The sequence below is a fragment of the Lolium rigidum genome, chromosome 2, assembly GCF_022539505.1.
Source record: "Lolium rigidum isolate FL_2022 chromosome 2, APGP_CSIRO_Lrig_0.1, whole genome shotgun sequence".
In the NCBI taxonomy this organism is placed as follows: Eukaryota; Viridiplantae; Streptophyta; class Magnoliopsida; order Poales; family Poaceae; genus Lolium; species Lolium rigidum.
The window spans coordinates 243,755,727-243,767,714 of NC_061509.1; the positions used below are offsets into that span (position 1 = coordinate 243,755,727).

The 11,988-nt window shown below is 43.4% G+C and overlaps 1 protein-coding gene across 1 annotated transcript; it reads left to right on the forward strand.

Annotated features, from left to right (window-relative positions):
* Positions 1–1,341: 1,341 nt before the first annotated feature.
* Positions 1,342–10,849, forward strand: LOC124690719. Its single transcript, XM_047224071.1, has 22 exons — positions 1,342–1,392; positions 1,499–2,194; positions 3,075–3,256; positions 3,358–3,432; positions 3,511–3,645; positions 4,447–4,565; positions 4,737–5,033; positions 5,175–5,262; positions 5,636–5,741; positions 5,900–6,010; positions 6,363–6,526; positions 6,707–6,827; positions 7,055–7,279; positions 7,358–7,548; positions 7,709–7,876; positions 7,959–8,064; positions 8,716–8,853; positions 8,948–9,112; positions 9,184–9,387; positions 9,806–10,000; positions 10,069–10,140; positions 10,257–10,849. The coding sequence occupies exons 1-22, from the start codon at positions 1,342–1,344 to the stop codon at positions 10,410–10,412; spliced, it is 3,765 nt and encodes a 1,254-aa protein (XP_047080027.1). The 3' UTR covers positions 10,413–10,849.
* The last annotated feature ends 1,139 nt before the right edge of the window (positions 10,850–11,988 follow it).

The following is an 11,988-nucleotide window of genomic DNA, read 5'->3' on the forward strand; positions in this document are numbered from 1 at the left end:
CCTCCTTCAGTGGCAGGATCCTCACCATTCCCCCGCAATTTCGCGGAACCAGCAGGGGCAGGCCCGTCCTTCCGCGGCAGCGCCCAGGAAATTCCCATGCACCGTCGTTCGAAAAGGAGGCCCGGCACGCGGGGCCCGCGCACATGCCACCGCCCACGCGAACCGACGGCCCAGATCGTCTCAGGTCTGAGGAAGTGGACGGTGTAGACGCTCCGGAGCGTGCGGGCGGGCGCTGCGTTCCCACTCCACTCCACTCCACAGTGTGTGCTGTCGCCGAGTCGTCGCACTCGTCCTCCACTTTCCCACCACCTCGTTCGACCGTTACGGCCCATGACCGCCTGACGCCGTCAACGCCGCCCGCCGCGGCGCACGCACCCTCCCGTTGGGGCTCCCGTCCCACGTACGCCTGCAGGAACCAAACACCCTTTTGCTAATCACGCCCTCCCTATTGTTGAAAAATGCAAAGCTACAGGCCGAAGCAAATCCTTTTTTTCGAGAAAAGATGCGACTATTTGAAGTTGAGAGAACCTCATGTCGAAGCAAATTCCTTTCCGATTCATGGCGCCACCACAATATATATACAAAGAAAACGAAACGAAAAGAAAAGATACCAGGAGTATACGAGAGATCGGGAGCAGGGATACGTGCGGATACTACAGTTCCAATTTTCCAGCCGACGATCTAATTCTATCCGATGCTTTCCTTTTCTGCGGCGATTTGCCGCCGGATTATGGTCGCGCGTCCGTCACGTGGAGATCACCTCCTCCCAGTCTTCCCCACTATTATTAACCTTCCAAAAATGGCGCGGCGCAGTCAGGGGTGTAACTGCAAAGACCCCCGCCGTCTCCGTCACGTTGAATTAATTAATTCGAATAAACTAGCAGTACCACGGGGGTTTTAGTTTTATTTACACTGACATACTAGGGCAGTAGTAGGCAATAAACTCCCTCTCGTCCCTTTCCCTTTCCTCCTCCTTTCTCCCCCACTCCGTTTCGCTTTCCCGGAGCCTAGCAAAGCCTCCCATCGCTGTCGTCCTCCCAGCTCCCTCGCCGCGGCTCCGTCTGCAATTCAAACCGCGCCGCTCGCGTCACTCCCAGCTCCAACCGCGAAATCCGCGCGGCCCGATTTGGCTTCCCAAGTAAGTTACCACTTTTAATCCCTCTCCCCCGCCGATTCGGCTCCCGAATCCGTCGAAATCCCCCCGTGCGCCGCTCTGCATTTTCCGACGGGATTTTTTTTGCCGGATTTCCGGGCGCTGCGCTGCATTTGGTTTTGCTGGGTCTGAATTTGGTGTTGGATTTGGGTGGGCGTTGCAGAGGAGCTGGGATTTGCATGCCCTCCATGATGTTCACCGAGGGGCTGGATCGGGACGCGCTCAAGTGGGTGCGGGAGGTGAGTGACCTCCCCCTCGCCGCCACCGCCGCCGCGCTCCGCCCTGACTGAACCCTAGCTGGCTAGCCGGGATCGACCTCTGACGCGTTGGTTACGAATGTGGCAGGGACACGGCGCGGGGGCGCTGCACAGCCACGACCGGATGGACGCGCTGCGGGCGGCGCGGGGCGCGGGCGGGCTCGGCATGCCGCCGCCGGAGAAGTTCCGGAGCGGGCACCTGCCCCGCGCCTCCGTACCTTCCACCGCGCTGCGCACCAGCGCCTCCTCCGCCTCCGACATGGACGAGTCCTCCGACGCCGACGAGGTCTGCAGCGGCGGCGGCGGCGGCAGGTACTCCGTCGACTCCTCGCCGCGGGCGCACCGCGCCGCCGCCGCGCCGCTCTACCGCTACGCCAACGCGCACGCGCACCAGCAGCAGCACCACAGCAGCTACTACTCCAGCGACGGCTACTCGGATCTGAGCTCCTCCAGGGACACGGCGCTGCCCAGGCCGCGCACGCAGCCGCAGCAGGCGCGCGCCGCCGCCGCGTACGCGGAGGAGGAGGAGTACTCGGACTCCGCCGGCAGCTCCGAGTTCTCCACCCAGCCCACTGCGGCGCGCCGGAGCAACGGCGTGGGCGGCGGGTACGCGTCGGAGTACTCCCACACTGGCCCCGCCAGGAGGGAGGCGAGCAATGCGGTTCCCAAGGCTCGCGTCGCGGCGGCTAGTAACAAGCCTTCCAACTCGAGGAATTACCAGCAGGAGCGCTACTCTGCCCAGGTCCCTGCTGCTCGAGCCAACGTCAAGTCTTCCTCCCAGATGGTTCGTTTTCTTCTTCTCTGCTAATTTGATGAACCGTTCTCGGTTTGTTTAGCCCCTGCTTCACTCGCTGCCATATATCAAACTTACAGAACACAATTTCCACTCTGTTCCACTCCTTGGTTGCATATAAAAGCTTTAGCATTGTCTATGGGATAATCAAGCAATCATGTATGCGGGTAACATGAAGATCAATATGTTCATGATAAGTAGTCTCCGCGCATGCACTAGGCATTACAATTGTTCAACATAGGGATATATATTGCAACAAATGTTCTGCTCATTCAACAAACCTTCTCCAGATGCTACTGCTGGCAAGCAAGCAATCATATTTGCGGTTAGCATGATGATCAATATGGCCGCGGTAGATAGTTATTCTTTGCAGGCGCGCTAGGCATGAAAATGATTCAACATATAGAGATATTGCTACAAATATCCTGCCTATTGAACAAACCTTCTTCAGACACCTACTCTTAAGATACAAGCCCCCAGGTTGTTTGTATCTCCTTAACATGCTTCTGCATTTAGTTCACTTGGATGATGATCCGGCCAATTTTTTTTTCTACCAATTATAGGAGAAACTCGATTTTATTTACCATTATGATCTGGATAAGTGGATATTCTCTTCTCTTTGCAAATTGCAAGAAAATTTTACTTCCTCACTTCCATCATAATCATATTGTTATTGGTTTCAATGGATAATGTAACCTAGGAACTAAAGTTGCTGGCCAAAATTTTCTTTTGTGTGGGTCATCCTGATTATTAGGGTTTGTCTGTTGCCCTGCTTTCTCAAATAGATGTGAAGTTATGAACTTATGATACAGTTCTTAGATAATGGAGTGTGTATATTTTACTGATGCACAATTGAATGTGTCATGTGCAGGATGGTTTATCTGATGTCCCCAGTGCCCCACCAATACATGATTACAGTCAGGAAGCTTCACCAGCTCCTCACTGTGATACCAGAACTGGTGCAGATGCAAGTGTATCGGATGGTTCAACTGTCAAAAAAGAGGAACAGGGTGATGATATCTTGGGAGCTAACTTGCCTGACAAGACTAATAGGTAGCTTTTGTAATACTGGATACTCGATCAAACCATCATTTAGAACTGAACTGTATTTCTTATCTTGGCACGCGATTCTGACTAATCGTTCTACCATGTAGGAGCACTTTGAATGGAAAGCACAGCAGCAAGCCATCTAGTTCAGTTCCTGTTCGGGTCCCAACGTTTCATGCCAGGTATGTAGAGTACACATTAATAATAATATTTTGTTTACTGTTACATATTTCTTTACTGACATGTTTAATAAAAAACAGTTTGCAAGGGCCATGGTATTCCGTCCTTGCATATGATGCTTGTGTTCGCCTGTGTCTTCATGCATGGGCTAGAGGCTGTATGGAAGCTCCAGTTTTTCTGGAAAATGAATGCACGTTGTTGAGAGATACATTTAGGTGAGTTATGGTTGAATTATTTCATGCTTGTAAAAATCACCAACTGTAAAGATGTCATGAAATGTTCTAGCTGCACTTTTCTTACTGCTTTTAGTTACCATCTGCACAATAACAATTTTAGTTAAGGATAAGTTTGCATTTCATTAATCAGCGTTGAATTGGATAGAAGTTTGAGCCCAACCTGTTCCGTCCATTTGGACACCATCTCTTAGCTAGTGTGCCTGTGGGTCCTAGCCTGGCCTCCAAGGCTCCTAGCATGCCTAATCAGTCCTTTACCTCGGGTGGTAATAGATTCAGTCCGTCCTGGAAGCAAAACCATGCTCGAACTTAAGTCAATGTGTTCCATTGCAAGTTCAGTGTCCCTCTGTTGATGCAAATTGTAAAAAGTAAAAGACATATTGTCAGCCAAAATAGCTTCTTTGTTTGTGAACACCAATCATTCAACCTTTCATACACTTGTATCTTAGCCTAAACTAAGATACTGCCATTTTTTCCAAGAATTATAGGTCTCGCCATTGTCTTATTGCTGAGTATTATTACACTGAAAAATGGCCACAAACTCACAACGCCTTCAAATAACACACACCTGTATCTCCTCCTTTAACGCTTCAAAACTTGTCAAGGTGTTCTAAGCTGGATTGATGAAGCAAGTATCTTTGTAAGCATATCATTCATTGGTTTGAATTAGTGTAGGGTGCAAGTTACTTGTTCAGGCATGCCATTATACTACTCTTTTACATGTTACAGTACAGACATAGTTATACACCTAGGTAAATTCATCTTCTTGCGTGTTTCATTTAGCTTGCAAGATGTGCTGCTGCAATCTGAAGAGGAGCTTATGACAAAACGGGCATCAGAACTAGTTACTGAAGGCGCTCCATCAAAACCCAAGAAAACAATTGGCAAAATGAAAGTACAAGGTATAATTCCCAAATGCATACCAAATCTTTGGACTTTCTACTTGCTGTCTGCCAGGACTTCTAATAGTGTTGCTGATCATGCTAGCTGTTAGGACTTTCTCTTCACTTGCTCTGTAAACTTCTCAGAAATTGCCATGATGTTAAATGCTAACATAATTCAATTTATTACAGTTCGCAAAGTTCGTATGTCTGTAGACATGCCTTCTGGTTGCAGTTTTTCATCATTGCCAGTGGTGAGATTCGATTCAGTTAAGCACCGTTTGTCCAACGTACAATCATCAATCACATCTGGGTGGGAGACAGTCAGGAGAGTTCAAGTATCACCGCATGTACCCCCTAATAGTTCATTTTCGAAGCACAGCTTAGCATACATGCAAGCAAGTGCTCAATATATAAAGCAGGTATCTGGTCTGCTAAAAGTTGGCGTGAGTACCCTTCGCAGCAGTTCAGCAGATGAAATACAACAAGGTAAATATGCTTTAGGACTCTGAAGAAGGAAACTCTCTCTTCCCGTCTTGCGTAACTGACCACTGCAAATCAAGTTGAAAGTGTATTTCTGTCATAGCATGCAGCCTCTTGACCCCTGACCTCATCATGTTCTGTCCTCAGAGACATATTCGTGCAAACTGAGGCTTAAAAGTTCACCTGAAGATGACGTGGTACCAATGCAGCCAGGATCTGGAGAAACACATCTTTTGTACGTACAAGATAATTTCTATAATAGCACGTAATTTTATAATGTATGTGCCACTCTTAATTTAGCCAGGATCTGGAGAAACACATGTTTTGTACGTACAAGATAATTTCTATAATAGCATGTAATTTTATAATGTATATGCCACTCTTAATTTTTTTTGTATCTGATGAAGTAGCCGACCAATTAGTCTGTTGTATAAACACATGTTTTGTACGTACAAGATAATTTCTATAATAGCATGTAATTTTATAATGTATATGCCACTCTTAATTTTTGTATCTGATGAAGTAGCCGACCAGAAATATTCTTTGAGAGATCAATTTATATTATGAAATTAGTGTGAAGCTGAATGCCTTTCTCTGGACATTTTCAGCTTTCCAGATAGTCTGGGAGATGATTTGATCATTGATGTATCCGATTCCAAAGGAAAACCCTGTGGGCGTGTTGTTGCTCAAGTTGCTACAATGGCAGAGGAACCTGTAAGATATTCTAACTATTTTGTTGCTTTTTTGGAAGTTCGTGAAAGAAAAAGATTCTTGTAGATTTCCATAGTTTGGTGCTCTTGAAATACTACGTAGCAATTATGCCTTTTGTTCGATTGATGTTACCCAGAAAACTTCTAAATTTTCTTCTGTAGGCTGACAAACTTCGCTGGTGGTCAATATACCGGGAGCCTGAGCATGAGCTTGTGGGCCGCATACATCTGTATGTCCAATATACAACTGCTGCGGATGAAAACAACAAAAAGGTACTGATGCAGGGTTATACCAACTTATCATACATTTTAAAGATCTTGATGATAGCTATATTGTATTTTTAGTTACCGAGTAGTTTTGGGTTTAGTGCATTAAGAATACCTGTGTCAGCAAAGTAAAAGGTTACGCACAAAAAAAAGTAAATGGTTCTCCGTAATATCCTCCTACTGAGTAATATTATCAATTTCAATATAGGTGACCAGGGAAGCATATTTATCACGATAAATTGTTAAATAACTGATTAAATAACATTTCTTGGTGATAAAGTGAATGAATGTGTCATCCTTTTTAACATGTTGACCAATTTCTTAAAATTTATACTCATACCTTTCTTTGTTTCTCTAGTATGGCTCAGTTGCAGAGACTGTGGCGTATGACATTGTTTTGGAAGTTGCAATGAAAGCACAACACATTCAGCAAAGAAATCTTGTCTTGCAAGGTTCTTGGAAATGGTTGCTCACAGAATTTGCATCATACTATGGGGTTTCAGATGCCTACACTAAGTTGAGGTAATTAGTTTTCTTTGGCGTTTTCATTATTGCTTGGTTTGCATCGATTTTTTTTCGAACTCCCTTCAGTGAGTGGCCTTCTCATTATTGCTTGGGTTTTGCATCAATTATTTTTCTGAATTACTTTGCACCCTCCTCCTACTCCCTTCAGTGAGCTGCTATTCATCATTCCTCCTACAGGTACCTTTCTTATATTGTGGATATTGCAACCCCGACTGCTGACTGGCTGAATCTGGTGCATGAACTCTTGCTGCCAGTATTAATGAAGAGCCATGATACTGCCCCATTGAGCCATCAAGAGGTATTTGCTCCTTTTCCATCAAAAGAAAAAGATGTTTTTTTCTTATATTTCTCTCACAAGATAGCAAATTTCTTAAATTTGGAGTGAAGTATACTACTGTTGATGTATAATAAAGTTAATAGTTAGCTGAATTGAATAAGATCCTTCCCGCTTTTGGCCTCTTAATTCTTATCTAAACTTGCTTCTGACATCTCAACATGATTATATGACTGTAATTGCTTCAATAGAATCGAATACTTGGGGAAGTTGAAGAACAAATTGAGCAGACTTTAGCAATGGTATTTGAGAATTACAAGTGCCTTGATGAGTCAGTGGTCTCTGGACTCGTGGAAGACTTTAGGCCTCCAACTGGATTGGCCGCGTCAGCTCTGGAGCCGGCTATAAAGTTGTACAGTCTACTACATGATGTGCTATCTCCAGAGGCCCAACTGAGACTGTGTGGTTACTTCCAGGTCAGTTTTTGACTGTTTTGTATATGTATGCTATCTTTTTTCTAGGTGCTGTTACTTATTAAGTTTGTATATGTTCAGGCTGCTGCCAGGAAGCGATCGAGGAGGCACATGCTTGAAACTGATGAATTTGTGGCAGGAAATTCTGAAGGCATAAAGATGGACTTGGTGTACTTTACAACGGCTTACCAGAAGATGAAATCATTGTGCCATAATTTGCGTAATGAAATTTTTACAGACATTGAAATTCATAATCATCACATACTTCCCAGGTACTTCGTTGTTTCTGGGCCTGATGTGCATTTTTTTAACACTGTTCTCTGTACAATCTATGATAATCATCCACTGTAAAATGATTCTGTTACCTTTGCTTTGCTTTATTTCCTCTTCAGTGAATTATTCCAACATCTGTTTATCCCTCTGTTTCCACAGTTTTGTCGACCTCCCCAATTTGACAGCCTCCATCTATAGTGTGGAGCTCTCAAATAGAATACGCTCGTTCCTTGTTGCCTGCCCTCCTGCTGGCCCTTCATCTCCTGTTGCAGATTTGGTGATTGCTACTGCAGATTTTCAGAAGGATCTTGCCAGCTGGAACATTTGGTAATTATCCTTCTCAACTGGGTTCTGTTATTGCACCTGTGTCTTATATATATTCAAGACTGACGTTTTAATTTATTCCCAGCACTATTAAAGCTGGCGTTGATGCAAAAGAGTTGTTCCATTTATACATTGTATTATGGATTGAAGACAAACGCAGAGCATTGCTGGAAAATTGCAGGCTGGATAAGGTAAATGCTTCTCTGTTTGCTTTGGCAGTTTGGCTGATTGATATGATAAATAGTTGGCACAAATTTCCAATCTGCTGTTGTTGGTGGCCAACTTTGAGTCATGTATTTCTTTCTCTTTTATTTCCCCTTGTTGCTCTGCTTGAATGACATTGGCTTGACTGTTAGCGGAACCACTGATATAACTAAAAAAACTCGAGCAATCAAATGAAGATTGTTGGGTGTGGACACTGCTGCTGTAGTGATCTGAACCCTAAGACTGCTCATATAGATAATAACTAAACTAGCTTTCTAAAAAGGCTCATATTTTGGAACAGATGTAGTACTGTATTGAAAGTTTTGTTAGTGCCCATGCATCATGCATGCACATGCACATGCACATGCACAATGCACAAATGTGATAATTTTCAGCTGAAAGGTGGCCATGTCTGGGGATAAATGCTTGCCATGCTGGTAGTTTCACTACATGTAATTCTGATGGCTCTTTTAAGTTGAATGATCTGGTAGTTAAGGCACATCTTTTTGACTCTTTATTCTGAAAAGCTGTTAGCTTGCCGTACAAATTATTGTACTATATCTATATGCGGGTGCACCCAGCTTTTCAGTATTTAATATTTTTTATTCTTATCCTGCAATACGTTTGCCGATTATCAGGTTAAATGGTCAGGAGTTAGGACTCAGCATATGACAACACCTTTTGTTGAAGAGATGTATGACTTGTTGAAGAATACATTGACAGAGTATGAGGTTATCATTTGTCGGTGGCCAGAGTACATATTTGTTCTTGAGAATGTATGTGGAGATTCACTTGCAAATCCTTAAATTATTTGTTTACATCAGAATAAATACAACTAACCTTGTGCTATTGGGAATGTTGTAAAAAAAGGCTATTGCAGATGTTGAGAAAGCGGTGATCGACTCCCTCGAAAGGCAGTATGCGGAGATTTTGGCTCCACTAAAGGATTGTATCGCCCCAAAGAAATTTGGCCTCAAATATGTACAAAAGCTAACAAAGCGCAATTCGACGTGCCCATATATTGTACCTGAAGATGTGAGTTTTGCTACGCATTCACACTTGTTAGAATTTGTGATTTTCAATATCTGACTCCTGTCTACTTTCAGCTTGGAATCCTCTTGAATACAATGAAAAGACTATTGGATGTTTTGCGGCCACGGATCGAGAGCCATCTGAGGTCATGGAGTTCCTGTATACCTCATGGAGGAAATACAGCTGCCATTGGTGAAAGACTCAGCGAGGTCACTGTAACATTGAGAGCCAAATTCCGAAACTACATGCAAGCAGTTGTTGAGAAGCTCTCTGAAAATGTGAGTGTTTTCCCCACATAACTCTTTCCATATTCTGTTGTCCTTCTGCATACATTTTCATTCCATGAAGCTAGTCTCACAGTGGATCTGCAAAACTGAAACCACACTTCTGTTGTTGAACGTTTTAACCAAACTTGATTTACATCTTGATATTATCATCGTATTGCAAATGTTAATTGGTATGTTATGCTGGGTTGCTATATGGATGTGGCGATTGCATGAAGGTATATTTTTGGTGAATTAAGCCTGATAATAGTAACTCGTGGTAGCCTTTTACATGTTCGCCGCTGCAGCAATTTGGAATATCTAGTCCTGGACTTTAGTTTTACTGTCAGTTTTTCGTGGGAAGTTTTTATTGTCACCTGGATAAATATGTGGGTCACTTAGGTGACAATACTTAAGATATTTTTATGTGCAGACCCGCATGCAGAACACCACAAAGCTCAAGAAGATCATCCAGGATTCAAAAGAATTGGTCATGGAGGCTGATATCCGCAGCAGGATGCAGGATTTGAAGGATCAGTTAATTGAGGCAATAAATCATATCCACAAAGTCTCCGAAGTTCATGTGTTTGTAGCCATATGCCGGGGCCTTTGGGACCGTATGGGAAAGGTATCTGAAAGATCAGTGGCACCATTTTTTTTTCTTATCATATGAGTTACTAATTAACCTTTGTTTAGGATGTCTTGAGTTTCCTGGAAAATCGCAAAGAAAACAAGGCCTGGTACAAAGGGGCGAGAGTCTCAGTATCTGTAAGTTCATTTTTCTACTGTCCCCATTTTACTGCTCACAAGACATTTCTTGACTGTCTTCCTGTCAGTGTTGCTCCTCTTTGCTGTCGTTCTATCTAAGCATAATAATGCTGCAGGTTCTTGATGATACGTTTGCATCCCAGATGCAGCAGCTGCTTGGTAATACGCTCCAGCAGAAGGACCTGGAGCCACCTAGGTCGATAATGGAAGTTAGGTCAATTCTCTGCAAAGATGCTGCACCCCGACAAAAGAACTCCAGCTTTTACTATTGAGCATTTCTTCATGTACATATGAATCATGCGCATTAGAATGCGCAGCTTTCCCTACAAGCTAGAATCGGCGGGGGGAGGTGTCATGAGGTGAAAAGGCCAAAGGGGCAACGTGGAGATCTTTGTAAAGAAGACGAGACAACAGAATACCGAGAAATAGAATAGGGCTACTGGTGAAATACATGATATGAGAAGCTAGCCTATCTTGGTAATCCATCAAACAGTGCTTTGCTGGCTAACCAGGTTCAAGTATCCTCCCAATTTCTCTGGGATGGGGTGGGTTGTAATTCATAGGGACTAGGGAGTAGTTTAAGTTTCACTGGTAGCATCTAGCTAGCTGAGCTTTCACAGTTACCGATCTTATTTTCTGAACATGTAGTCTGGATTATATGAATTTTGTAATCTTGGTAAAATACTAGTAGTAAAGAGCAAGACCTCTGATGATCATCGATGGCCTTGTATAGTAATGGTTCGGTGAAAGCACACTGGTATATTTACTTCATAGATGAAATGCTTCACAGTTTCAAGCAAACTCCTGCTTAGATAAAGAAAAAACATGGTTCTTCTGCATGTATTCTACTGTTAATTCTCTAGTGGAGAAGATAGATAGAGTTACTATTACCACCTTTCTAGTAATATTTTGATCACCTTGTTCTATGTAAATTAACACATTTCTTGGTCGATATTCACATAGCACCACCATTACCAATTGATACAAACTGAAAGCATAACAATCACTTTCTCTTCATACAACTTGCAACATCTTGTCATGGATACATCAATTCGCACAGAACCAGATAAAAAAAAAGATGCATCCATCACAGTGCTACCATGCACTGATCATCAGGGGTATTGACTCTTCCACCGCTGCCTCGCCATCTCCTGTGCCTCAATCACCTGGATCCTGCGCTGCCTCTTTGCATCAGCCTCTTCCTAATACCTAGGGGCCTCTTTGCATCAGCCTCTTCCTAATACATAGGGGTGTAAACAGGTCGGATCAGATTTTGCTCGTACCCTATCATTTACCACCTATTTTTCCAGATTCAAATCGGAGTGGATATTGACCGGTTTTGGATTCAAATATGGATATATCAAACTGCGGATTCGAATCGGAAACAAGACAGGCTTAGACCGGAAACAGAAGTAGTTAGATATATAGTTGTTGCAAATTTTGAGAGCGATTTAAACTTTTCGTCTTGTGTAGTTAAGAGAAAAGACACAATTTCCGTTAAAATTTTAGCATTTGTAGAAATGTAGACCTAACCATGCTCGCCAAATGAATTTGGCAACTCAATAACAACTAACATTGCGAGATTGGCCTTGGCTTTTGACTTAAAAATCAGGTGCCTACCCTTAATTTTTAGAATTTTTTTTATATTTAGTTATTTGAGAATACTTGTCATACATGAGCGTTAAAAACTAAAAATTATGGAGGTGTGCCCGCCCTACAATATTATCGTGTGTTCGTTCGCCACTATGCGCTACCGACAATTCAATAAGTGTTAATCGGTTATGGCCAAGCCAATATGTGCTAGTCAGTCATGGCCAAGCCGACAAGTTCATTGACCGGACTCTATGT